The following is a 27,843-nucleotide window of genomic DNA, read 5'->3' as shown; positions in this document are numbered from 1 at the left end:
TCAGACCTGGGTGGGGCTGAGGGGAGGAAGGGAGTTTGAGGGGGGCAAGACGTCAAAGAAGAATCAGAGATTCCACAATTTCACAAAACTTTCGCAAACACTTTTTTGGTCCCAACCCCCCTGCATTGTCCAGGACAACAAATTTGCATAAAACTTGGGAAGCTATTACTAAGCCTTAGTCGCAGCACCAGGTAATTTCCTCCCAGGCCTCCATGGGCTTGAATATAAAGGTCCCTGGAGCTGGTCCCTGACAGAACCCAGAACCTACAGACCCACCCGGACCCTTGGCTGAGCCTTCTGTCCAGAGCCCCATGAAGCTGATGGGTGAGTGTCTGGGTCCCGGGAGGGGAGAGCTGTGGTAGCAAGCAGGGGTGCCTGGGCTTCCAGAAAGTCTGCACTTCTCCTGAGCCCCTGTCTGTGCCCAGCCCTGCAGCTGCTCCTCTGGCACAGCGCGCTCTGGACGATGCATGAAGCCACCCCCCTCAGCCCTGCCCGCTCCCTGCCCCAGAGCTTCCTGCTCAAGTGCTTAGAGCAAGTGAGGAAAATCCAGGCTGATGGCACCGAGCTGCAGGAGAGGCTGGTGAGTGAGGGAGGCCAGCGTGGGGATGGGGAGGAGACAGAGATGCTGCAGCAGGGCAGGGAGGAAAGAAGGCACTCGGGGGAGAGCTGAGGGAGAGAGCGGGGCTGAAGGGAAGCGTGGGAACAAGCAGCAGGAAGGGACGCGGGGTGAGAGAAGACACGGGGGAAAATGAGAATCAGGAGAGGCCCAGCCCGGGGAGGGCGGCTGGTGAGGAACTGGAGGAAGAACTTCTAGGCGACAGTGCTGGGAAGGGTTGGATGGGAGCTTGGATGGAAGAAGGGGCCTGAGAAGCCTGGCAGGATGCAGGACGGGTGGGGAGGCGAAGATGTGGAGGTGGAGAGGTGGGGGCGCTCGGGGAGGAGGAGGGGCTGGCCCCTCACCCAGCGTCCTTCCCACCGCAGTGTGCCGCCCACAAGCTGTGCCACCCGGAGGAGCTAGTGCTGCTCGGGCACTCTCTGGGCATCCCCCAGGCTCCCCTGAGCAGCTGCTCCAGCCAGTCCCTGCAGCCGGTGAGTCCTGAGGGGAGAAAGGAGATGAGGGGGCGGGAGGGTAGGCTGACCAGGAAGCCTCCCCAGTTCTCTAGGCTCCATGCAGGGGCCCTGAGGGGAGCATCCCAGGCGGCATCCCCTGACTCTTCCACCCAACCCCCCAGACGAGTTGCCTGGGCCAACTGCACAGCGGCCTCTTTCTCTACGAGGGCCTCCTGCAGGCCCTGGTGGGCATCTCCCCAGAGCTGGCCCCCACCTTGGACACACTGCAGCTGGACGTCACCGACTTTGCCACCAACATCTGGCTGCAGGTGAGTCTCGTTGGGAGCAGCAAGGTTTAAGGGCCAGAACCGAGCTGGTCTCCAAAGGTGGTGCTGCAAGCCTGGGGCCCCGGAGTTCTCTAGGGCTGAGCCAAATTCCTGGACCTGGTTCTTGTCCTGGCTCCACCATGAACCCTGGATCTTCCACAGCCCATCAGCCCCTGGCCTTCCCTTCCTGTGCTAACACGCCCTGACTGCTGACCTCATCTTCCCCCACAGATGGAGGACCTGGGGGTGGCCCCCGCCGTGCAGCCCACCCAGGGCACCATGCCAACCTTTACCTCGGCCTTCCAGCGCCGAGCAGGAGGGGTCCTGGTTGCTTCCAAGCTGCAGAGTTTCCTGGAGCTGGCATACCGAGTCCTGCGCTACCTTGCCGAGCCCTGAGCAGAGCTCTTCCCCTCCAGTGTATTTATCTCTATATTTAATATTTATGCTTATTTAAACCTAATATTTAAAGACAAGGAAGCACAGAAAGGAGCCCCAGGCTCCTGGGTCCTTCCTTCCACCTCCATGTGGAGAAAACCCCCCGTCTTCCGTCCTGGGACTGGGAGGGAGTTGGTAAATACCAAGTATTAACTTCTTGTGGCTGCTCCAGGCCTGGCTTCGCGGTGGGCTCTGGGGAGAGCCGCAGTGAACCCCTACCCTAAGGGTGCCCACCTTGGGGCCCTTGGAAGCATTGGGAAGTCTCCCAAGTGGGAGATGAGACAGCCCTGTTTAATATTTAAACAGCAATGTTCCCCAACTGGGTCCTTGAGCCCTGGCTCCGGCCCTGCATTTGGGCACAAATCCCAGCAGAGGCAGCTGGAGTGGGATGCTTGACCCTGGGGTCCCACGAATTTGCTGGGGAAACTTCTTCTTTTTAAGACTTTTTTCAGGCACATTTTTACTCCTCGTGTGGGGAGCCCAGGCATCGGTGACGCCTCTTGTTTTTCTGGATGCACTATAGACGCCATGAGGCTCGTGACCCTGCTCCACCCCACTGGGGCTGGGGTCAGGATTCTGACTCTCTTCCAGGCTGGGCAGATGATCATGTGTCTCTGCCTTGCTGGGTGAGACTGGGAACGTGGAAAGGAAAGATGAGGGGGCTTGTGTGACGGGGTGTGAGAGGAACACTCAACTGTTCACTTTCCACCCCGGCCCCCACTTTCTCCCTGTAGCCAAACTTCACGATAATAAAGTGTTTGTCTCCAGTAAACAGCCTTCCTCGTTCTTGAGTCCAGCTGGTGCCTGGCCAGGGGTTGCGGGTGGGGAGTTGAATGGCGGGCGAGGCCCGAGGGAGGGAAGAGGAGGTGCGGTCATTCCTTGGCACCCACTTGGTATAGACGCCAGGCTGGGTGTTGGGGCGCAGCGGTAATGAGGCAGGCGTGGTCCCTGGCCTCGTGGAGCCATGGCCTAGTGGGGAGGACAGGAGGCAGGTGGGTCAGCGGTACCGGGAGAGGTGAGAGTGGGCTGGGGGTGCTCAACAGTCCAGACGCAGATGGACGTGGGCCTGACGCAAGGGAGGATTTAGTATTTGCACAGGGCTTCAGTTTACCACCTTCCATAAACCTTCACCCTCCTGTGCTCACAGCTGCCCATAAAGATTGGATTATACACGGCCTTTTACAGACCAGAGAACTGAGGTCAGGGCGACAGCTTGGATCGGACCCCAAATTCCAGGCTCTGCACTTCTCTCCCTCGTTGAGCTCTGCTTCTGACCTGGTGGGGAGCCCGCTGCCTGAACTCACACCTGGGGAGAATGGAGGGGCTGCTTCACAGCACAGGTCCGAGGCAAGCCTCTCGGCCAAAGACGCACATGTGCTTCTGGGCTGCCGCCACCAGACCCAGGACACCCAGACAGCCAACCAGGCCCCGGGTCCCCTCCCAAGATCCCCATCCTCGGCTAGAGACACCTCCCACTCCCCCTCCCCACTGGCTCCTCAGAAGCAGGGTCAGGCTGAGGGGGTCAGAATCCCCAGCTGTGCAGCTCAGGGTGCCCCCCACCCCCGTGGTTGGTCCTGAAGAAACCAGGGCTTGGAGATGTGTGACACAGGCAAGGAAGGGTTAAACAGAGCTCCTGCCCTCATCCCCCGTGGTCCCTTAGCCCCCAAGTCAGTCCTCCTCCGCAGAGGAAACTCCGGGCCAGTGAGACTCTGGGTGGGGCTTGGAAGGGCTGGGAAACATCAGAACGAACAAGACACCATACCCCAGCACCAGCAGGGCCCTCAGCCAAAACCTCTCCCTTTGCAGAGTAAATCTGACTTTGCGAGCAGGGGGAGGCAGCTTGCAGGTATGAGGAAGGGAAGCTGCTCCCGTGCCCTGCCCTGCCCCTACCGAGTGGACAAACACGGGAAGCTGAGCCCAGCCCTCCCCTGAACACCTCGCCTGCCTCCTCTACCACCAGACTGCATGGGTGCCAAGGAGAAGACAGTGCTCTCCGCCCGCATCAGACACAGGCACCGATGGTTATAAAGGGATCCATGAGGTCTTTATTTACAACTGAGAGGAGGTGAACACACCTCATGTAAAAAATATATTTATACACATATATATACACACACACACCCCCCACACCTATGAAGTTCCTTGGAGGTAAATCCACTCTTGGAAGGGGGACAAGCAGGCGGGTGGGGGTGAGAAGGGGGGTGTTGAAGTAAGCCTGCCCTGAGTTAAGGAACCAGGCTGCTCACGCACATAAGGTACTGGCAGTGGGGAGAGGAAATTATGAAAGAAACTGGGAGCTGTCTTAGAGGTCAGAAGTCAGGAGCAGGGGGAAAGATCTGGAAACCAACCAGGGGAGGTTACATCATGTGGATGTGAGCAATGATGGCTCATCGTTCTGCACATTCTGCATGAGGCTGGAACCCTCCCACCAGGAACCCTCCTGGCTGGAACTGTGGCCACTCCAAGCCCCTCAGAGGGCAGCGATGGCTTTGGCGGCCACCTGGCGGCCCAGGGGCAGGCTGAGGTCCGTGATGGCCAGAACCACCTTGGGGCTGGACATGGCCGACACCTTCACCAGTTCCGATACCTGGCAGACAGATAGCTGCTAAGCGGGGTGGTGTTGGGCGCGATGTCTGGGGGAAGAAGCCCCTCCCTACTGGCCACTGGACCCTGAGCTCTCCTGAGTCTTGCTGACCCGCTCTGAGCTAGAGGGGGTCCAGCCGGGGCCCAGGGGCAGGGGCACACTCACAGTGGTAAAGGGCATGAACTGCAGGATGCTGCCTCGGCTGCCCTGCTCCAGGCAGTCCACGCACTCCTCCATGAACCACTGCACGAACTGCGTGTGGGGGCCGGCGGTCCGAGAGCCCAGGATGGAGGAAATGAGCAGGAACAGGTTGGCTGTGTGGAAAAGATGGGGGAAGGAGAAGAATTCCATGAGAAGGGTTTGGGAAGAGGTCAGATTCTGGGAGAAAAGAGAAGTGCTAAGGGTGTCCCCAAAATGGGGATGTAAAAAGAAAAAGTACTTAAAAGCTGAGGGTGAGCCAGAGAAGGACTAGATGGGGGCCTGGGGGAGACAGGAGAGCTGGCGGTCAGGGGAGATGGGCCAGAGGTGAGGAAGGGAACGAGGCAGAGGAGACGAGGTTCGGGAGCCGGGGTGGGAGGGCGTACCCAGGACTCGGTTCAGCGGATCTCTCATGTTGACTGTGTGGAGCTGGGAGGCTGACAGGGAGCTGCTCATGGACCGGTCGGCTGTGGGGACAAATGAGGGAGCGTAGAGGAAACGGCCTCTTGTAATAAAACCACTGTCCCAGGGGAAGCTCTCACCCTCAGGAGTGGAGGGTCCACCCGGATAAAGTCCTTGGGTCCAGTCACATGGGCCCTGAATACAGACACCCCCACAAGCAGGTTAGAGAGAAGAACTAACATTAGGTCAGCACCACCAGGCACCAATCTGCAGGCTGTACACAGGTGAAACCGCTAAATCCTCATAGCTCCATTTCACAGACAAAGAAGCAGAGACTAAGATTTGCTAAGTAATTAGCCAAGGGGTCTGCAGGTGGCAGACCCTTCATCTTTCCTCTCCTCAAGCACACTAGTCCCCTAATCCCTGAAGGCCCCAGAGAAACCCCCAGGCTCAGGAGAAACCTCTGGAAACAGGAAAAACTAAATGCCACAGGAGACCCCTTGGCAAGGAGGCGTGACGACATCTAGGGAAGCAGGAGGGGGAGGGCTGTTCTCCTGACAGGAAGAGTGGGGAGCAGTCCAGTCCCAGCCCAGGCCTGCTCCAGGCCTCAGGGCCCATTTCAAGGGAAGGAAGGTCAGGGCTGTGAGTCAAGGGCACAGTCTGTGCCTGAGGCAGTGAACTCACTGGGCTGAGGGGTGGGGAGGGGTCAGCTCTGTACCCTGGGCTGGGCTGGGACCTGGGTAGGAGAGCTCCAACCCTGAGGGAGGGATCACAGCAACCTCCAGCGTCTCCAGGGCAGGAAACCGCCGCCGAGCAGCTGTAGGGGACAGAGTGGGGCAAACGCCTACCACGCCCCCTCGGGCCAGTCAGAGGGATGCTGGGGCCAGAACAGAGGGGAAGCGGCCGCCGCCGAGCAGCTGTAGGGGACAGAGTGGGGCAAACGCCTACCACGCCCCCTCGGGCCAGTCAGAGGGATGCTGGGGCCAGAACAGAGGGGAAGCGGCCGCCTGGCCCTGTCCACACACTCACTGGGACTCGAAAGGATATTTGCATCTTCCTCATTGGAGCTCAGCAGGCGCATCAGCTTCGAGGGCTGCATGTCGTCCAAGGGGAAGAGGCTGATGTAATCCTGGGGGACAGGGGAGTCATGTCACCACCCCGGCACCCCTACATCTCCTAGGATGAGGGAGGGGGCTGGAACTCAGCTGGGAGTCAAGTCCCCACAGGCCGCAGGCAGCATCTCCCGGGGGGCAGCATCTCCTGGGGGGCACCTTCCCTCTCCCCACCCCTCCCACAACCTCAGGGAGAGACCCTCTCACACAGTCACCCGACACAGTGGCCCAGGGGCAGGGGCCATGCCGGGCTGCCTGTGCCCAGGAAGGCGCCTCTTAAAAGAAAGGCTCAGCACACGTCTGCGGGCAAGGGACGGGGAAGGGGTGCCCTCCTACCTCGATGTCTTCCCGGTGTCTCTTCTTTTGGCGGGAGGATGCCTGCCCCTTGTGGGAGGAGTAGGAGCTCAGGGCACACCAGACGGCCAGCCTGGCAAAGGGGTCCAGGAGAAGGGGGGAGGATCAAAGGGGGCTTCTGTGCCCGCTGACCAGGCCCAACCGACAGGGCTTCCCTGCAGTCCAGCTTCCAGGGTGGGGCCCAGGCAGGGCACCCAACACTGGGCTGGGGGACTGGAGGCTCCGGAATCCTACTTGGCGAGAGCGGTGCCCGGGGGGTCCATGAGGCTGTGCCACTTGGAGGAGTCAGTGAGCAGGCCTGGCAGGATGTGGCCCAGCAGGACCAGGGTCACCTGCTGCATGTCCAGACAGAAGATGGAGTAGAGCAGCTCCACCGCCCGCAGCGTGTACTCCTTCCGCGTCTCCTTCAACAGCTCCTGGGGGGCGGGGGAGGGGGACCCAGGAGCTGAGGATCCTCAACACGGGGCGATGACGTCCCGCAGCTCCCCTTAGAGCCCAGGAGCACCCCAGGTGAGGACCGGCCTCCGGAGCCCAAGGAACCTTCTCGGGCTGGGATTCGCCAGGCTGGGGGTTGGGAAGCCAGACAAGCAGACCTAGCTCAGTCCCGCCAGGCCTGTCTCTGGCAGTCTGAGGATGCCTGCTCCCATAGCCCACCCCTAGCACCCCCGTACCTTAATCAGGTTGTTGCAGAACCAGTAGACACCACCCATGTGCAGCAGGGTGTCAAAGATGTGGATGGAGCGGCTGTCCACCCATCCCTTCTCCAGCACCTTAGCAAATATGTCTGTCAGCACCTCCTTGATGGGCCGCTTGGGGGGCAGCAGGTTCCAGTAGGGCATGGTGTCCATGCCCGTGGACGGGAACTTAATCTGTGTGGCAGTCTGCTGCAGCACATCTGCACACATGTGCTCCAGGATGGAGCTCATGATCACCACCCTGGGGGGGGGGGGGCAGAAAGGGAGGACCAATGGTGCAGATTCCACAGCCGGGGTGGGAGTCGGGGCGGAAACATCCAGGCCCCACTCCTCTCAGGATTAGGGTCAAGGAACCAGGAACCAGGGAATCAGCCCCATTCTGTGCTGAGGGAGGGAAGGGACAAGAGGAAGTTGCAAACCCCAAGGAGACATGACCCTACCAGTCCTGCGCCAGCACCGAGCCTATGGGGGGGGGTCAGTGGGGCACTTGCCTCTCAGGTCATTTCAGCAATATATTCATACTTTTTTTTTCTCTCTCTCAGTCTCTCCCTCCAACTTCCCCCACCCTCCAGGCCCAGGCCTGCCAATCCTCTGGCGTCAATATTGATAAATACAATCACTTCCCTCTAGGCTGAGTGCTTGGGGGGGTTCCCCACCCGGCCTTGGCTTCCTCCCAAAGTAAACTGTTACTTCCAGGACAGGGGCCCAAGGGCTGCCCCACAAGACTCTTCCCGGCCCTTGGTAGCTGGGCAAATATAAGTACATCCAGGAATTTCCTCATGACAGGAGTCTCTGACGGTGAATGCAGGCCTGGGCCTGAGAGCTAACCGTTCAGGAACACTGCGTGGCTCGGGAAAGTCACCATGACTTTCATAGCCACTTTTCCCATCTGCAGGATGGAGCCACAGATTTCCCAGACAGCAGTCAGGGTGCTCAGAATGGATTATATCAGAGAAAACACTCCCTGATTTGTGGGAGGGGGATGAGGAAGGAGGGGAGGAACAGAGAAGGAGGCAGGGGAAGAAGACCCTCCCGATTTCATGTCAGCTCAGTGTTTCCATTTTTTCCCTTAAAAGACATTCTGAAGGCTACCTGTGGGTCATCACTCACAACTTAAGGTTTGGTGCATGCCCACGTTCATAGCAGCACTAGTCACAACAGCCAAGAAGTGGAAGAAACCCACGTGTCCATCAGCTGAGGAATGGATAAGCAAAATGTAACATATACATACAATGGAATATCATCCAGCCTCAAAAAAGCAAGAAAGTCCTGACACATGTGATGATGTGGTTGAACTTTGAGGAACATCACACAAAGTGAGATATGCCCACCACCAAAAAATAAACATGATATGATTTCACTTATATGGGGGATCTAAAGTAGTCAAATTCACAGAAACAGAAGCTAGGATGGTGCTTGCCAGGGGCTTGGGGAAGGAAAAGAAGGGATGTTGTTTAATGGGTCCAGGGGCTGGGGTAAGGACAAGAAGGGTGTTGTTTAATGGGTGCAGGTTCAGAGTTACAAGATGAAAACATTCTAGAGATGTTTCACAACAATGTGAATATACTTAACACACTACTGAACCGTACCGCAGGACCTGGTGGTACAGTGGAGAATCCACCCGCCAGTGTAGGGGACACAGGTCCAATCCTTGGGCTGGGAAGATCCCGCATGTCTCAGAGCAACAAAGCCTGTGCGCTACAACTACTGAAGCCTACAGACTCTAGGGCCTGAGAGTCACAACTGCTGAGCCCAAGCACCCTATATAGCCCGCATTCCACAACAAGAGAGGCCACCACGATGAGAAGCCCACGTACTGCAATGAAGAGTAGTCCCAGCTCACCACAACTAGAGAAAGGCCCATGTGCAGCAACAAAGGCTCAGCACAATCAGAAAAAAATAAAAATGAACTGTTATCTTAAACATGGTTAAGGTGGTAAATTTTAGATTGTGTATTTTTTTACCACGATGTTTTAAAAAAGTTTATTGGGTGGGTAAACAAACTCACACCCCCTTAACTCAACATAGCTGAAGTTGCTAGGGAGGTCTTCCAAGTCTCTGAAAAGTCCAGGGAAGAAAAAGTCACAAAAGATGGGGGTGGGGGCAGGGTAGGGAGGGGGTGGACAGGTCCACAGCCTGTAAACACTACAAAGGGGCTCCACAGTTCCTAGAGAGGGACAGAGCTAAGATACGCACTGTTCCCACCAGCGAGTCCCCCGTGACTCAAGCCCTCTGAGGGCAGGAATCCTGGCCGTTTGGGGTCTGGAGCTCGGCACACACACAGCAGATGCTGGATTATAAACACACCCGGCATGAAGACATACACAAGCGTTGCTGAGTCAGTGAGTGAAGATGTGATTGAGAACGTGAGTGAGCAGGCGAGCGGCATGTTTGGGGAGGTATGAGAAGAGGGGAACTTCCCTGATGGTGCAGTGGTTAAGAATCCACCTGCCAGTGCAGGGGACACGGGTTCAATCCCTAGTGTGGGAAGATTCCACATGTCGTGAGCGACTAAGCCCGTGTGTGGCACAAGAGAAGCTACCACAGTGAGAAGCCCACACACCACAGCTAGAGGGTGGCGCCTGCTCGCCGCCACTAGAGAAAGCCTGTGCACAGCAATGAAGACCCAATTTATTTAGTGTAGCCTAAATAAATAAATAAGTGATTTTTAAAAAGAGGGGGAGAGAAGAGGAGGAAGAGTGGTTACTGGAGAGGCTGACTTCTCACGACAGACCTGCAGAGTTCAAGAAGGGAGGGGACGGGTCACTGACCTCTCATTGTAGAACTGCAGGGTGTTCTCGCTGTACAGCGGCCCTGCCAGCTGGCGGATCATCTGCAGTGACTTCTCACGCTCGTCCAGTCCCAGCATCCGCACATGGGCCACGAGCCAAGCCACAGCGCACACTGCCAGACTGCATACCTTCCCCTTGATATTATCCGTGATTTTCTGGGGGAGGGAAAAAGAGTGACTGGGGCCTCTCGCCCCCTCCCTGGCCATCACTTGCCCCGGCCTCCGTGAGCAACTCAGCAGAGCAGTGGGGTCCAGGGCCATGTCCACACCTCTTTTCACCACAAGTTTGATTTCCCTAAAGTCGCCTGGTGAGAGTGGGTAGCTAAGACTATGACTACAGGGGAGACTAATACCCACACACAGGCTCCTGGCGGAAGGGTCTGTTTTTTTTTAATGAAATATAGCAAACTATTAAAGACTGGCTGTGCCTTAGGGAGAGGGAAAGCTGCTGAAAAGGGGGGCTACCTGGATGGACTCGAAGGCTAGCACCCCATTCTCCCAGGCATTGAGGATTTCCAGGATGGCCGCAGAAATGTTGAGACAGGCTTCGTGCCACTTCATCTGCCTACACGGGGGTGGGGGTGGGAGAAAACATCACCACAGGAGTGGGGGCGCATGCGGTGGGCTGAGGGAGAGGGTCCAAGCCTGCCCCACCACCACCCCGGGAGCAGGCGCCCAGCCACTGACACCAGCTTTATCTCTGAGGAGTTGTTGAGCAGAGCCACCAGGGACTCCACTTTGGTGGAGTCGGGCCGGAAGCAAGGGTGATCGGGGTTCAGGATTTTGCCCTCCTCGGGCATGCATGTCTGCATCCAGGTCTCAAAGAAGAACACCTCTCCTCCTGTGTTCGACTCAGACAGGATCACCTGAGAAAGGAGGGGAGGGGGACGCAGCACCCTGTACCTTGTGTCCTGCCCAGTGGTTCCCCCTTCCCAGCCTGAAGAACTGGGGACTAACTGGTCTAAGGGAGAAAGACGGGCTCTGCTGCCACCTGGTGGTGCGTGTGGCACTGAAGGACTCAGGACCCGACAAGGGGGCATCTTACTCAACTCTGGGCGCTGGCACCTGATTTTCTACAGCCAGGAGAACTAACTGGCCTGGGACACAGACGGGGGGCAGAGGTGAGGTGGGAAAAAGTTATTGGTTGTTTATGTCTCCTTTGTATCCACTTGGTGCCCCAATCCTGACTGCTTCCCCTCACTCACCTCTGAGCCATAGGTCTGGGCCACGTGGCACAGCATGAGGAAGGAGATGTCAAAGAGCAAGGCTCGAACCGAGGCCGCCTTGGCTGTGAAGGATGAGAAGGCTGACCCCGCAGCCTCAGGCAGGGGCCCAAAGGCCTTGGCTGGGTCGCCAGGGGCTCAGGAACTATCTCAAGGAAGGTCAGGGAACGAGTGGCTCCTTCAAAGCTCTGAGGCTCAGAATCCTTTTCTTGAGTTTCAACTGGAACATCATCCCTTCCTTGGAACCAAAAACTCCTAAACCCTCCTTCCCCCCGCAACACCTGACCAAATCATTATGCTGATGGAGAGAGACAGACGGTGGTCTGGGAAGAATGCTTTTCCCAGCATGACCCTCTTTTGAGGCTCCCCAAAAGCTCCAGTCAGTCATCCCCAGGGGAGCACACAGCCTCCCCAGGATGAGCAAAGGCATCCTCTTCCTCCCCTGTTCTCTCCCCCCGCACCCCTCCTTCAGCGCCCCCAGGTCTGTGGTGTGCAGAGCTGACTTACTGCTCTCTTCACTGCGGTGTGTTGTGAATTCGTTCAAACTGTGGAAGGAATGGAGACAGGTGGCATCAACCAGGGTGAGTGAGGGCTGAGCAGTGGCTGGGGTCAGGGGCTCCGCCCACTCAGAGGCCATCACTAGAATCTGAATTGTGGGTTCAACTTAAAAGGAACACCACTGCTACACAGACAAGAACTCTTTCTATTTTTAAAAGATTCCAAGCCCTAGAGAACTGCTCGCTGAATGGAGACATATTCTATACATCAAATTCCAGGTCAATCCAAAAGGTCAACAGAATGTGAGAGCCCCTTATTAATAAGTGGGTATGAAAGCAATCTCTCCCCATCCACTGTTCAACACCTCAACGCCTCACCAAACACCTCCTCCGCACCAGCTTTGGCTGAAAAGCAAAACACTCTTCACTTCAGAAAACCAGCCCTTCCCCAATCTCCGGCTAGGATGCTCTGCCCTGGCATCTCTGGGGAGACAGAACCTCCAGTGCCTTGCCCTTCTTCTGCCCTCTCCTCCTTCGGACATGTCTCCCAGACCCTGGTCAGAGGCTCGACCTTCCTTACTTGATGAATTTCCGGGCGAAAGACTTCAGCTTCCCAGTGGCAGCAGCGGCAGCCAGCAGCAAGTCCAGGCTCTTCCCGGACAGCATGTGGCCCAGGACACCCAGCAGCCCTTCCGGGGACTTGGAGTGGTCTGCATCCATCGTCTGGGGACGAGAAAGGACACCGGTCCTGCAGAACACTGAACTTCCCAGATACAGCCTAGCCACAGTTTCTCTCTGCCTGTCTCCATTCAATGGGAGACCACGACCTGCAGTTTACTCTACAACTGACTCCAAGCTGGAAATCTGTTCCTTGAATCCTCTGCTCTTGGATCTACCCTTCTCAACTAGACTGGGGTGAGGGCAATGTGGTCAGTGTGAGCCAGACTGGGCTCTCTCTGCTGGGAGACTCGGCACTGTTTCCACATAAGCAAGCAAAGCACCCACCACAGTGCCACGCTGACTGGCAATGCTCAACACACACTCATTTCCAGGGTACTTCCCTCACCTTCCCCCTTTCTCAGCTTCCAAAGAAAACAGAAGAGAGAGAGGTCTGGGGCCTGTTTACTCATCTGGCAGTAGAGGGAACCTGGAAAGAGGGAAGGGCTGACCCTGGTGGCCAGGGAAGGGCAAGCTCACTTTCAGGATGTTGGTGACTGTCGGCTCCGCACGGAGGATCAGCCCGGGGTTGGGCTGGATGTTGGCATTTTCATCTGACTTCAGCTGAGGGGCATGCTCCCGATCTGCTTTGCTGTAGCCAGGACCAGTTGGTCCAGAGAAGGTAAGAGTAACATAGATGAATTCCTGACACATACTTTAGTCCAGTCCAGAAGCAGAGGTACGGAAAGAGGGGGAAGCACATAGGAACCACTGGGCTCGATGAAACTGGATCTAGTATCATAATTGCTTCAAACTGCCACTAGTCATTTCTTTCATTTTGAAAGTTCTGAAGGAAGTTTTAGGATTTCTACTTTGATCACAAAGGAGGGTGAGAGTTAAAACCCCAACTATGCAAACCCCTGGTCTGCAGAAATCAGTGTCTCTTGTCCCTGGCAACCCTTGGCATGGTTCCGGTCACCCACACTCAAACTCTAGACAGGAGAGAAAAGGCACCCAGCGGCCCAGGCTGGACATGAGGCAGGTGGTCAAGGGGCCCTTGGGCCAGCCCAGGGAGCTCCCACTTACCGCTTGGCCATGAGGTTGTTCATACTGGCCTCAGACAGAAGCCCCTGCTTGCTACATTCTTGGAGTAGGAAATTTGTACAGTCACAGCTGTGAGGGAAAAAGATGATGGGGGATGGGCTACAACATCCCTGGGGCATGTTGCAGGGATTACTCGGTGGTGGCAGTGGGAAATGAGGCCCTGCCCAACATCCTCCTTTGTTTAGAATGAAGAACACTGTGAGCTCCTGAGGGAAGGCAGAGGGGCTCGGGCATTCGGCAACCATGGAGTGGCTACCTCCTGCCCCTGCCAAGGGGAGCGAACAAGCATACAGTCCCCTGGCACTGACGGGCACAACGGGCAGGGGCAGAGCCAGAACTCCTTCCAGTAAAGCCAGGTGAGCAGGGGGCCACGTACTTGCAGCGCTGGTCGGCTTTGTCCAGCAATGGTGTGAGCTTCAGCAGGAACTCGAAAGCTGTATTGACATCCTCAGTAAAGTCCTGCCAGAGTAAAGCCAGAAATTGCCATCTGGCTTCCAGGTCCTCCGCTCCACCCATGGCCTGCACTGTAGGCTCACAAGGACACACTGCTGGATACAGTAGCCAACAAGTCGGCTGTGCCCACCACTGGCTTCCAGTGACCGAACGGGAATAGTATGGGGTGTCACTGTCCTGCACTCTGGCCCTGGGACTCCAGCCCTGGGCATCTCGGGCACCCTTGCCTCCAGAGCGGCCTGGCTGCCTTCTGTGCCTGGATGCACAGAAGCTCAGGGACAGCCCCGCCTCCAGCCCACCCCCTCACAAGAATGCACTGCTGCCCAGCTCAGGCCATGCGACCCTTCCCTGGCCCTTTTCTCCAGAGCAGAACCAAGGATTCACCTGCTCCCATGCCCACTCTCCATTTCTTTCTTTTTTTTTCTTATTTGACTGCACCGGGTCTTAGACACAGCACATAGGATCTTTAGTCGTGCATGCAAACTCTTAGTTACAGCACATGGGATCTAGTTCCCTGACCGGGGACTGAACCTGGGCCCCCTGCATTGAAAGTGTGGAAGTTTAGCTGCTGGACAACCAGGGAAGTCCCTCCATCTCATTTCTTTAACTCACCTTGTCCCCATGGGAGTATTTCTTCAACTTCACCAAAACCTGTGGAATCTGGAGGGTGAGGCGGGAGAGAAACAGGAAGCTCAATCTCCTCTCTCTCTCACCCAGAACGAAAGGCACACTCCCTCAGTCCCCCTGCTCTGGGTGGAGACAGGGCCGCTCCTGCCCTGGGAGTGACAGCATTCTAAGAGCCAGATCAGACATGTCGGCACTCAGCCTCAGAGCCCAGGAGCCTCACTTCCATGGCTCAATGAGGAAGTGCCCTTTGTGAGAGTGGGCTCCCAGAGCTGCCCCGCACCAACCTGGCTGAGGACTGCTCTCAAGGCACCTGTGTGCCAAGACACGGAAGAGGCCTGCCAAGCGGGCAGAAGAGCCTTGGGGCTTTTGGATAACGGGGGACTTGGTAAGCTCGGCTTGAAGCTGGAGGGGAGAACATGGGGTGACAGTCCAGGGGGTTGCTGCCCCTCCTGAGAACCGTCCCAACAGTGGCTCTCTGTGGCTCCCATAGCCCAGGTACCTTGAGGAAGGTGAAAGCTGTCCACTTGAGCTCCCCTGTGCCCTCAGGAGACTCGATGAGCCCCACGAAGCAGGCTTTCCAGATCTCCAGAACGAAGAGCGGGGTGGGGATATGCTGTGGGAAGACCAGGGGTGAGGAAGAAGAGGGTACCCATCCCACTCTAGTCTCCTGACCCTTGGGGATCCGGCAGGTCAGAGCTTGGAAGCATAGACACCTCCCTGACTCCTGAGCAAGAACCAGGGACGGCAGGTGAGATGGCAGAGCCATTCCACCTGACAGAACCACCGGGACTGAGATCCATGATCCACCACCAAGCAGGAGAAACCCTGTATCTCCCAGGAAAGACCAGAAGAATCCTCCCTCTTGCCCTGCATGGCCGGCCTGCTGTGGGGACAGAGAAGCCCCCCTGGCCTCCCACCTGCATGCGTTTCACCATCATCAGCTGCTCCACCAGGGGCTGCGTCTCGCCAGTCAGGTTCATGGTGCCCTCGAGCAGGACCACCGCGTGGACTGTGGGGAAGCCAGTCTTGTGCAGCTGCTCAGAGTGCACGGACAGCATGGTGGGGATGCTGAGGGGACAGACAGGGGATAGGGTGCAGGGAACGAGGCAGAGTTGGCGAGGCGGTGAGAGCAGAGGGGTGGGGGCCAGGGGCCACGTCTACTCCCCCACCCCCGCAGCCTTCCCTCCCTCCCTTCCCCAGGGTCACCCCAGCACCGGTACCTCCTAATGAGTGTGCCACACTGCTCAGCCTGGCTCCGGAGCTGGGGGTTGCTGAGATTGGCCAGGATCTCTCCAAGCTTCAAGAGACAATGCTCGATGGCCGTCCAGGAGGCTGGCAGAGAGAAGGAAATGCGGAGGAAGATGGGAACCTAAGGAGAAGGAGAGACTGGCCCCAAACCCCAGGGCTTGCAGAACCACATGGGGAGGCTTCCCCTAAGGATGGCATGGAGGCTGGGGACCTGAGGGCAGCATGCACTGTTTCTAGAAGGGGGGGTGAGCACTAATGATGAAACCACTAGAAACGATTCCCAGAGGCCCGACTTCTAGGGGTCGCCCACAGCTGACTTCAGAGACTAGGCACAACAGAACACAGGCAGTAACAGAGAGGCCCAGTGGGCTTGCAGTCCAGTGGCTGGAACAAGAAGGTGGCTTCAAGTCATTTCAAGAGTGGGCCAGCCTTACAAGTGGCTACTGCTCTCCACCCCAGTCAAGCTGGATTCCTAAACAACCTCTGTGTTCAGCCGCTCCCTATCTGGGCCTTTGCTTTCGCTGGGCCCTTCTGAAAAGCCCCTCCACTCACCTCTGCCTCTCACACTCTCACAGTCCTTTAAGTCACTCTTCAAGCCCCAGCTTCTTTAACAACTTACCCAACTGGTCCAACCCACTGATCTCCTACTCCTAAATGCCTGAACTCATGGTCTACACTGTATAGTTTAGCACTTAATTGTAAGTCATTTATCCTAGTTAACACTTCCAGAGGGTCAAATGATGAATAATGGCACCTACTAGCCCATTAACCTCCATGTAGCATGGGGGGGGGGGGAGAAGAAAAAGATAAGACCTGAGAGCCAGTAAAATTAAGTCAAAAATTCATTCCTTTTTCAGCCAATAAACATTCATCAAGTGCTCAAGATAGATAAGAAACCGTCCACAGAGCATCATCTTTCTGGACTTCTCACAGGCAATAAACCGTATTTTCAGAAGTGATAAACACACAGATCCTAGAACCAGTTCTTCAACCAGGTCCTAAAGTTCTATCCGGGTGTAACCCATTCCAGCACTCTCATTACAAAGAACAAGAGTTCCTTCCGTGATCCCAAGCCTCATCAGCAAGACTGTGGTCTCTGGGCCCCATGTCCAGCGATACCCATCTTCCCTCCCACCAGGTGATCTGTCAGATCCCCGGGCTCTGGAGGGTTCCAGGATTTAATATCGGCACTTGAGTTGAGAGGCAAATGGCACAACAGGCCCGACAGCAGACTGGTACCTCATTTAAAGGGATGTTTTAGGCAACACTCAAACACAAACATCATTTGCTTTCAGAGGATGAGTAACATGACGACAAACACAAGGATGGATGGTGTGCTTGTCTTGTCCGCTCATTTTTTCCATGTATACTAGATACTAGCCTTGCTCCCCACTAGCAGGTACGCTTGTTGAGGGCAGGGACCCTGCCACATGCTCCTTTGGTAGCCCCCCACCCCCCACCCCCAGCACCTGGCACAGTGCTGGGCATACAATAATGCTCAGTAAATACCTGTTGGTTGATTGGCTCGGGTGCCACCCTGCCCAAGTCCCTGGGATGTATGCAATGCTTATGGGGAGAAAAAAAAGGAAGTGGGATGATTTCAGATCCTCCTGGAAAAAAGTGGGATGGCATCCTGCCTCTCCCCTCTCAATTAAAGACCCAGCTATGGGAGCAGTGGTGGGTGGGGCTCAAGTAACCAGGGGACATACAGGCCTCCTCCAGTTTGGCGATGTGGAGCAGGGCCCGGTTCTTGGTGCTGCTGAGAGTCTTCTCCAGGCGTTGCAGGCACATAGCAAGCTGCTTCTCTCCGGCCGCTGGGGTGCCGGCCTCCAGCCCCTCCCGGAGCCGCTCTGCAGAGGCTGCAGTACAGCGCAGCAGCCAGTGGAGGGCGCTGAGCAGGGCCCGGCACAGCCCGATGCACTCCTCCGCTTTGCCGTGACAGCTACCAGGAAAGGATGCAAAATCTGTCTCCGCTCCAAAGGCTGAAATCCGACCCACACCCATGTTCCCCAGAGAGCCTGGCCCTCCCTTACTGGGCAAGAGACTTGGGAAGCTAGCAAAGTCCTGGGGAAGACTGCCCTGTCGGCTTCCACTGGATAAGATTTCAAATGAGCTACTCGAAATAGAGCAGAGGCGTTTTAGCCCTAAGAGAATAAGTAGAAAAAGATGGGGATGGGTGGGTGCAGAAGAGCAAGAGAGGGAGAAGTGTGGGAACCCATAGAGATGGTTTGAGCCTGCGTGCCAGGAGCTTCTCCTTTACACTCAGATAATGCTGGAAGGTTGCAAGCCCCTCGCTCCTGCCATTACCTCAGTCGGTCACAAAACATGTCCATGATATCCAGCAAAGCCTGGACACACAGGTCCCGGGAAAAGTCATCGAACTGTGGAGAGAACAGAAGCGATGCGATGGAGCATCCCGGTCACCCCAACTCCCCGTCTCCCACGTGAGGCAGCTGGCACCTTCAGGAGCCCTGCTCATCTTTCCTCCAACCCCAAGATTCAAACTCGGCATCCTTTCAGTGTTGGAAATTGGCTCCTAATTGCCAGCCCCGACTTGCATGATCCCCAACTCTTTAATGGAAGGTGGCCACGCCAGCCAGAGGTATGCTGTGCTCATGGTCCAGCCCCAGAGGTCACATGATCAGAGCAGTCAAGGAGGTGGGGCCCTGTATGTCACCAGCATATCTCTGTCCCCTGCCACCCACCCAGGCTGTGAATGGCTGTGGTCGTACCTTGCTGATAGCTGTGAGAACGGAGGAGTAGGACACCATCTGGAGGGAAAGAAGAAAGATAAAGTTCAGACAACTGGTGTGTGCAATCGAGAGGAACAAACATTGACACTTAAAGTTGCTGCAGCTATCTGAAAATCTCAACCCCTTCAAGAGGCCTTCCACAAGCCCCAAAGACAGGCAGTAACACCAGGCATTATGCCCATCCCTGCTTCTGTCAAACTCACTATGACTGACAGCACCAGCATAAATGCACTGAGAAGATCATTTGGGGGATTCAAGGGGGCCATGTTTCATGCCCACCTGCCACTCACTGTTCACCACACAGTACAAGGTTTGATTGCTGGTGGGCAGAAGAATGGAAACATGTGAGGTCATTATACTGCTACAACTCCTACCAAGAGTGATTTTATTTGGACAAGAACTGGAGACATACAAACTGTTTCCGCAATGAACAGGTAGCATTTACACTTTGAAATTGGTAGTGAATTTCATTATACACACTCATTCTCTAGGATGCCTTTGGGACACCACCCAAAGCTGAAATCCTCCCTTCAGTGCTCTAAGCAATCCCCTTAGACCCGTCATGACACCGTGGATACCTGCTGCCCCACCAAACTAGAAGCTCCTTGAAGACAATCTACGTGTCTTCATTCTACAAAGTCTACAGAATGAATAAGTAAAAACACACCCGCAGAGCAGTATTTCCCAAAGTAGCTTCCAAAACTGCACTGTCCAATAGGGAAGCCACCAGCCAGACACACATGGCTGTTTAAGTTTAAATTACTTAAATAACCTTACAAGTTCAGTTCCTGAGTCATACTAGCCTCATTTCAGGTGCTCATCAACCACATGGGGCTAGTGGCTACTGTACTGGACAGTGTATATATAAAACATTTTTTTAGTATTTTTATTTATTTATTTGGCTGCACTTGGTAGAATATTTTTATCACTGTAGAAAGTTCTATTGGGAGACATTGCTCCAAAGGGTCCTCAAGATGTTAAGAAATTTTATACATGCACACACATACACAGAGCTTCTGTGTGATATGAATTTGAGAAACTCTGAAATAAACATATACAAAGAGCTATCTTTAAAGTAAAGGGTTCTTTCAGTAAAGAGCATTCTTTACTGTACGACTCCTCTTACCCATTAATGTAACTTGTACACAGTGAAAATCTCTAAGATCACTGGGGGTGAGACAAGCAATACTTTTCCAACTTATTTGACTAAGGAATCTCATTTAACATAACTGCAAGGCGTATTTTGCAAAATGCCACCTGAACAATGAGCTCCTTGAGAACAGAAACAGTGTTAAATTTAAATGTTTCCTCAGAACTTAGCCCAAGGAGTATCACATAGTAGGTCCTCAGGAAGTTTTTATTGCTTTCGATTGATGAATTCTAGTAACTAGCATTCTAAAAAAAACTTTTACCTTAATACAATTTTCTATTAGCAAAACTTACTTATCACCATTATAAGATTGCAGATGTAGTTCAAAAGAAATAATCTGTCCTGAATGAAACCAAACTTTACTGAGAGCTTTTAAGTTGTCGTATTTTTTAAAAAAATAATTATAGCATGCTGATCAAATATGAATAAGACTACAGAAAATAGCTCCAACTCTACACTCAAAATCAATGGCAAAATATATCAAAATAAAAAGCAGAATACAATGCTAGAAACCATCAGGCTAATCACCTTTCTCATAGGGGAAAAGAAATTTCCAAAGATTTAAAAGAAAGCTAAATCACCCTCAGTGACTCAGTATGGTGAATTTTACATGCTTGGCAATGCCTTCCATGTATAATTTCTCCATCACGTGAATAGGCTGCTCTCCGTTCAGACATTTTTTAACCAGTATTCTTGGATAAAGAGAAGCAAAACACACAGAGGACTTAAATACACAAATTAGTGTTTAGTGCCACTCTCAGCAGGTCATGCTGTGAAGCCATAGCTGGTGTCTGACAGTGGCCAGAAAGTTGGGAGCCTGCCTGGGCAGGATGACTGTAACGTTCCAGGCGAATGTTTGTTTATTTATAACTGATGTCCCCATAGCAAGAGCTTGGCAGTGAACTGAACCTTGCTGGATACCAACCTGACGGGGGAGCTGGACATTCCCACTGGAAACCGACCCCAAACTATAAGAGGAAACCCCCAAATCTGTATGTTTAAGGGATGCCATCAGTTACTGTGAATTTATGGTCTCCAAATTGAGGATTCTGTTCGGTAAATTTCTGCTAACAGTATCAAGAGAGCCTTGCTACTTCAGAGACCTAAAAATACTTTCCACATGGTGAACTGTTTTTCACAGCAGGACTTATAACCTATCCCAGTCCTAATATATCTACCAACACAGAAGCTCTAACCTACCACCAGCCCCCAAGGCTGGAGCCCGTCTACAAGGCCCAGAGCACACCTGGCCAGCCCAGAGGGACCCTGCAGCTGCTCTCTAATCCCCTCTCTCTTCTTCATATTCAACGCCCTCAACTGCTCCTAAGTGCCCTCTACATGCATAGATAGCACTGGACCAAAGAGCCTCTTGACTCTGAGGGGAGAATAAATTACTAATTTTGCACTGCACTTTGTAAGTCAGGGAGGTCTTTCAAATATATTTATTTCTCGCTCACTGGTACTTCAGCTTCCACTGTCTCTTGCCTTTCCCATCAGTTTACATATCTCAAGATTCTTCTTCTATTTTTACAAGAACCTCCCGCAGACCCTATACTTCCAATTAACCACCACGCTCTCTTCAGTCATAAGGGTTCTCCACCCTCTACCTCCCTAGCTTCCGTTCTCAATGTGACCCACTCCAATCACTTCTGTCCTTACCACCACTGTGTGAATCTCTCATTAAGCTCATCAACAAACTTGTTGTCAAACCCCATAGATATTTCTCAGTTCTGATCTCACTGACCTCTCAGCAGCATCTCACACCAGGAAATACCTCCTCATCCTTCAGTCTTCCCCTCCCTGGGGTTTTCTTTTTTTCTTTTTTTTATATTTTCTTGGCCACACTGCACAGCATGTGGGATCTCAATTCCCCAACTAGGGATCGAACCTGCGCCCCCTGGAATGGCAGCTCAGAGTCTTAACCACCGGACCACCAGGGAAGTCCCCCTGGGCTTTTCTTAATATCACACCTTCTTGCTTTCCTTCTTTCCTCACTGGTCCCTTCTTTACAGATTCCTATGAGGAATTATTTTCCTATGTATGTTCCTGAAATGTGACTGGTTCCTTAGAAATATGGCTTGGGTCACTTCTTTGCTCCCTCTGCATGCTCTCTCTGGGTAAATCTCATCCACGCCCATAGCTTCAATTATCACCTGCGGCTGACAACTCCTAAACTGCTGCTCCAGCATTGACCTCTCCTTCTGCGTCTCTGACATTGATGTTCAACTGCATACTGAGTGTCTACTCTTGGACAACCCACACAGGCACCTTCCATGAAATGAGGCCAGAGTCAAATAAGGCATCTCCACCCTTACCTGCAACCAAACCCTGACAACGGTCCTGCTCTTCTCCCACTGTCTTCCTGAGATCCCATCAGCCAACTGATATCTGAATCAGAAACGGAGACACTAGCCTTGACTTCTTCCTCTCCTGCACACCCTTCATCCAATTAATCACCAAACCCTCTCAGTACCACTTCCTAAATTGTTCCTGAATTCATCTTTTTTTTTTTTTCTGCTGCCACTTCTCAAATTTAAGCCAGTATCATCTTTTACCTAAATCACTTCAACAGCAGAAATCAGGGGCTGGAAAATGACAGTTTGCAAGGTAAATCTGGTTCATCACCTGTTTTTGGTAAATAAAGTTATGTCAGGGCACAGCCTCATCCATTTATTTATATGTCACCAGTATGTGTTTCTGAGCAATAATGATAGAACAGTGGTAACAGAGACCATACGGCCAGCTAAGCTGAAAGTATTTACTATCTGGTCCTTTACAGGGAAAAAAAAAAAAAAAGCCACACTAAACTGTCTCGCTGCCTTCTGTCTTATCTCCCTCCAACTCATTCTTCAAACTACAACCGGAGTGATCTCTCCAAAATTAACCTACGAATTCCCCAAATCCACAAAGTTGAGGAAACTCCAATCAAAATGCAATAGGCTTTTTTAAGAATTTAAGTTGATTCTAAAATCTGACTGGAAAAGAAAAATGCCTGAAAACAGCCAAGAAATTTTTGAAAAATAAAACAACTAAGGGAACACTTGCTTAACAAGCATCAAAAATGCTTCAAAGGTATAGTAATTAAAATAGTAAAGCAACGGTCCAAGAAAAGACAAATATGTTAATGAAATATACTAGAATGTCAAGAGATAGACTCTCATCTATCAGAGAATCTAAGATATAAAAAAGAATGGCTTATTCAATTAAGGCAGTTAAGCTAATTGTTTATCTATTCAGAAAAATAAATAAATTTGGATCTCTTCCTCATACCAGAATAAATTCTAAATGGGTTAAACAAAGTGAAGTGTTGGCAGAAATTAAAGATTATATTTTGATCCTTGGAGTAGGGAAGCCCTTATGAAAGACAAAAGTCATATAGAGGCAAAAAGGCAATTAAATCTGAAAACAAACACATTTTTAAAATTCTAGGGAACTCCCTGGTGGTCCAGTGGTTAGAACTCTGCACTTTCACTGCCAAGGGCCTGGGTTCAACTCCTGTTTGGGGAACTAAGATCCTGCAAGCCACGTGGCACTGCACTCCCCGCAAAAAATATAAACAAAATTTTACATGCTAAATAAAGAAAACAAGTTTAAAAACTGATATAAAATTTAAAACATAAATAACAGATCACAATCACAAGATACAACATATTAAAATACACAAAAATCAGTACGTAAGAATTCTTCCTGGGGTAATGAAAATGGTTTGAGTTGATTGTGGTAATGGTTGCACAATTCTAAATATACTAAACACCAGTGAACTGTACACTTTAAATGCATAAAATGTATGGTATGTGATTTATGGGTTTCCCAGGTTTCTCAGTGGTGAAGAATTTGCCAGCCAAGCAGGAGATGCAGGTTCAAACCCTGGGTCAGGAAGGTTCCCTGGAGAAGGAAATGGCAACCCACTCTGGTATTCTTGCCCATGAAATCCCGTGGACCGAGGAGCCTGCTGGGCTACAGTCCATGGGGTTGTAAGGAGTCAAATACAACTAAAGCGACTTACCACCTACGTACACACACACATAAAATTGTTACTTAAAAAATAAAAAAAAACAAACTAATGGTAGAAAAATGGGCAAACAAAATTCATAAGTAATTCACAGAATATATACAGAGAGCCAATAAGCATATGAAAAAATACACTCATCATCACAATCGTGGAAATACATCTTATAATATGTTGCAATTATTTGTCTCTCTGGGAAAAAAAATATTAAAAGATTCAGCACTGGAAAAGGTGTGGAGAAATACTCTCAAGCACTAGGGAGCAGGTGTAAACTGATAGAATCATCTTTTGAGGGCAATTTGCAGGATCTATTATAATTTAACACATGTGCACTCTTCAAACCAGCAACTCCATTTCTGTGTATCTATTCTAGGGAAACAGTGCCAGATATGCAGACAGGTTAAGTATAAGACATTCAATGAAACACTGATTATAATGCTAAAAAATTTAAAACAACCTTAATTAAGTATATATGTAACAGTAGGCAGCAGTTAAAAAGAACAAGGTAGGGACTTCCCTGGTGGTCCAGTGATCAAGAGTCTGCCCTCCAATGCAAGAGACACAGGTTTGATCTCTGGCTGGGGAAGTAAGATCCCACATGCCAAGGGGCAATGAAGCCTGCGAACCACAACTAGAGAGCCTGCAACTACTGAGTCACGGTGCTCGAGAGCCTGTGCTCTGCAATCAGAGAAGCCTGAGAGCCAAAACTAGAGAAAGTCAGTGCGCCACAACAAAGACCTAGCGCAGCCAAAAAAAAAAAAAACAAAGTAGATGAATATGTGCTAACATGAAAATGAGACTTGATGCCAAGAGGAAAAAGGAAGCATAAGAACTATATGCCAACTGAGGAATACTACTCAGCAAATTTAAAAAAGGATGAACTACTGACATATACAACAACATAAAGCTCAACATTTATGTTAAAAGAAGACAGAGCAGTAAGAGTTAATACTAGATATGAGTTCATTTCTATGAAATCCAAATACAGGCAATATTAATCTATAGGTATAGAAAAAGATGCTGAAGCTGAAACTCCAATACTTTGGCCACCTGATGCAAAGAGTTGACTCATTTGAAAAGACCCTGATGCTGGGAAAGATTGAAGGTGGGAGAAGAAGGGGACGACAGAGGATGAGATGGTTGGATGGCATCACCAACTCAATGGACATGAGTTTGAGTAAACTCGGGGAGTTGGTGATGGACAGGGAGGCCTGGCATGCTGCAGTCCATGGGGTCACAAAGAGTCCGACACGACTGAGTGACCGAACTGAACTGAATAGAAAACATTTATTGGTTACAGGAAGATGGACTAGAAAGGGCACAAGGAAATTTTCTGGGAGAATGGAAATGGTCTATCTTATTTTGGATGTTAGTGACATAGGTATACACAGTTACTAAAACTCAAGGTTAATTAAAAGGGAAGAATATTTTAATAAATCCTTCAGAATATCCACATTTATCTGAAAGGCTTATTAAAATATTCTTCCTTTTTCAAGCTAAATATCTGATGTGCAAGGCCAGATTTTCTTCAGCTGAAACAGTCTATTGCAACAACTAAATGCAGAAGCAGCTATGAGAATTCAGCTGTAATCTATTAAACCAGAATTAAAGAGATTTGCAAACATGTAAAACAATGCCACTTTTCTCACTCATTTTTGTTTTGGAAAATATGGTTACTTTTTCATTAAAACGTTATGTATATTAATATACAATGGGTTTACTTTTTGTTACTTTTAAATACATAAGTATTTTTTTAATTTTTTGTTTTAATTTCTAAAGTGGTAAGTATGAATAGATATAATACATATAAACAAAAGCTCTGCAGGAGTCTCAATTTTTAAGATTATAAAATGTCCTAAGGCCAAAACTGCTACTCTAGCCATTGTTATTGTTGTTTAGTTGTTAAGTGGTGTTCCAACTCTTTTGGGACCCCATAGACTGTAGCCCACCAGGCTCCTCTGTCCATGGGATTTCCCAGGCAACAATGTTGGGAGTGGGTTGCCATTTCCTTCTCCAGAGGATCTTCCTGACCCAGGGATCGAACCCGTGTCTCTTGCTTTGGCAGGCAGATTATTTACCACTGAGCCACCAGGGAAGCCCTACCCTACTCTAGTCATATCACGTTATTTTCAATTCCTAAATATCATGTGATGTTTGTCTCCCAACCGTTGTATATTCTTTTCTCTCTGCTTTGTACACTCTCATCAATCTCCTTGGCTAATTCCCACTCAACATTCAAGTCTTGGTTTAAACATCACTTCCTCCCTGGTTGCTCAAGCTGGGATTAGGTATCCCTCCCATGTACTCCCATAGTACTCTGTCCTATATCATAATCCCATCCTGTGATTGACTGCTTATTCACATGCCTATATTACTCACTAAATTCCTGTGCGCTGGGATTAGACCTTGTTCGCAGCTAAATCCCCAGGGTATATGTGAATATTTATTGATAGAGTAAATTAATATAATATTCATCATAACCAATGGAGTATTATTATTTTCACAAGAAAATTGAGGCTCAGAGAAATGATGTGTTCAAACAAATTCACCTAGAAAATTTGAGCTGACAACTGTATTCCAAGCCTTTCACCTTCAAATCCTGTCTGGAATAGGTAGAAGAGTTTACCTGGGAACTAATGGCATACTTCAGGTAAGACAGGATGAGAGGATTGGGGGAAGGTCCAATCATGGCCTGCTCCAGTAGTGCTTCTGCAAGAAGAATAACAAAGGAAGACTCAGTGTTACAACATTTCTGGGTTTAGCCCTCCCATCCTTCCTTTGTACTTCACTTAAGACCTGCTAGGTTGAGAATGTCCCAGGTGGCTCCTTTGGGAAAGAATTTCTTCATGTTGACTGCCCACTGGTAGTCACTCCATCGCTCCTTCCAAGCTTGCAAAATGGCTTGCTTCAGGTTCACCACCTTCATGATTTCACTCTGAGGAGACCGGCCCGGTAGCGGTCAGCCTTGAGGTTGGAGAAATCAAGCTAGAGAAAGGGAAAGGGATTCGGAGGAAAAGAACCGGGCGAGGGGATGGGGGTGGGGGTGGGGGCGGGGGAGTGGAGCGCAGACTTAGATGGAATGGAGTAGATGCAGGAAGATTCAAGGGAAGTAGAACTAGAAAGGGAAAAAAGGGGAAAGGGGCAAAACAGAGATCCTATTAGGTTATTCCCTCCTGAACCATTCTTCTTTAAACAAGAGCAGTAAGAAGAGGGTGTCAAAGGGGCTTAATACAAAAAATAAATGGGCAGTAAGGGGTTAAGCCAGTTCCGGTTGCCTAAATATGCCCTTAGCTCTGGCTACGTCCCTCAACCTCTAGTACCCCAAATCCAGATTTCTACCCCCATTTTCTCCACCCTCCCCAACCCTGAAATTATAATTCCCTATTTCCTTTCCATCCATCACCTCCCCAAATTTAAGCCTACCGGACAATCTAGTTCTAGAGCCTAGGTGTCGCCATTTTGGCACTTATAAAAGCGCTAGCTTTCTATTGGCTGACAGTAACAAACATGAACCAATAGGAATGCAGTGAGTCATCGGTCACACCACGATGTCTTCTGGGAATTGCAGTTTCTTGGACTCGGCTAGCGCGGAAGCTACGAGAAGCTAGTCAGCCCGCATTGTTTCTCTCCTTGAGGGAAAGACGAGTAGGAGCTGAGGATCTCGGAGACTCAGGAGGCTTAGGGGGAAAGGCTCTCAAAAGGCCCACAGCAATCGAGTTTCTTCCAGTGACGTCATTGTCGACCGAGCATTTAAATCAAATTCTGACACCCTTTTATTGCCCGCTAGTTAGTAGGCACAACAGGGGTGAGGCATACATACGTTCAGCCATAGGTTTTATCTTTCCTGGCTTTTTTTTCCCTCCGAAACCCCCGGAGTTCCCGGAGTTCTTCTCCTTTCCACAACTATATTCCAAAGCGACACTGAGTCTCTGTCAGTTGAACGCATCTCACCCACCCCTTCACCCTAAAATCTGACAGTTCTCTCAGAATCTCCTGGCCCAGCCAACTGCTTGACTAAGGGAGAAGTAAGGAGGAAACTGAGGTTTAGGAGATCGAAGGTAAGAAAAGTCTAAGAACCTCTCACAATCAAGAGGGCCTAAGGAGATATGATAACTAAATGTAACTTGCTATCCTGGTTGTGATCCTGAAACAGAAGAACCTTAGATGAAAACGAA

The 27,843-nt window shown here is 51.3% G+C and overlaps 2 protein-coding genes and 1 non-coding gene across 22 annotated transcripts; 1 reads left to right on the top strand and 2 right to left on the bottom strand.

Annotated features, from left to right (window-relative positions):
* Nucleotides 1-290: 290 nt before the first annotated feature.
* CSF3 (colony stimulating factor 3) lies at nucleotides 291-1,772 on the top strand. The gene is made up of 5 exons (XM_081582170.1): nucleotides 291-324; nucleotides 426-580; nucleotides 982-1,089; nucleotides 1,233-1,379; nucleotides 1,608-1,772. The coding sequence occupies exons 1-5, from the start codon at nucleotides 312-314 to the stop codon at nucleotides 1,770-1,772; spliced, it is 588 nt and encodes a 195-aa protein (XP_081438296.1). The 5' UTR covers nucleotides 291-311.
* A 2,061-nt stretch (nucleotides 1,773-3,833) lies between these two features.
* MED24 (mediator complex subunit 24) lies at nucleotides 3,834-27,144 on the bottom strand. 20 transcript variants are annotated; one of them, XM_081582151.1, is made up of 27 exons: nucleotides 27,092-27,144; nucleotides 26,465-26,783; nucleotides 26,295-26,377; nucleotides 18,489-18,527; nucleotides 18,064-18,137; nucleotides 17,466-17,698; nucleotides 17,266-17,322; nucleotides 15,729-15,840; nucleotides 15,426-15,576; nucleotides 15,008-15,121; nucleotides 14,494-14,541; nucleotides 13,805-13,887; nucleotides 13,411-13,497; nucleotides 12,865-12,976; nucleotides 12,248-12,390; nucleotides 11,678-11,715; nucleotides 11,153-11,235; nucleotides 10,631-10,813; nucleotides 10,413-10,508; nucleotides 9,928-10,103; nucleotides 7,133-7,397; nucleotides 6,696-6,877; nucleotides 6,444-6,534; nucleotides 6,025-6,124; nucleotides 4,980-5,060; nucleotides 4,561-4,709; nucleotides 3,834-4,398 (listed from the first exon to the last, which is right to left on the bottom strand). In XM_081582151.1, the coding sequence occupies exons 2-27, from the start codon at nucleotides 26,592-26,594 to the stop codon at nucleotides 4,282-4,284; spliced, it is 3,027 nt and encodes a 1,008-aa protein (XP_081438277.1). In that variant the 5' UTR covers nucleotides 26,595-26,783; nucleotides 27,092-27,144; the 3' UTR covers nucleotides 3,834-4,281. The 20 variants fall into 20 exon arrangements, with proteins under 20 accessions (XP_081438277.1, XP_081438275.1, XP_081438278.1 ...); XM_081582149.1 differs by having other exon boundaries at nucleotides 10,413-10,512; nucleotides 10,635-10,813; XM_081582152.1 differs by having other exon boundaries at nucleotides 26,465-26,653.
* LOC145544061 (small nucleolar RNA SNORD124) lies at nucleotides 11,315-11,418 on the bottom strand. The gene has a single exon (XR_014081285.1). It is a non-coding gene; the product is annotated as a small nucleolar RNA SNORD124 (small nucleolar RNA).
* Nucleotides 27,145-27,843: the final 699 nt, after the last annotated feature.

This window comes from Giraffa tippelskirchi, chromosome 3 (genome assembly GCF_054371585.1).
Source record: "Giraffa tippelskirchi isolate mGirTip1 chromosome 3, T2T-mGirTip1v1.2.pri, whole genome shotgun sequence".
NCBI classification, from domain to species: domain Eukaryota; kingdom Metazoa; phylum Chordata; class Mammalia; order Artiodactyla; family Giraffidae; genus Giraffa; species Giraffa tippelskirchi.
Note: the sequence above shows the minus strand (reverse complement) of the source record. Positions and strands in the feature narration are given on the sequence as shown.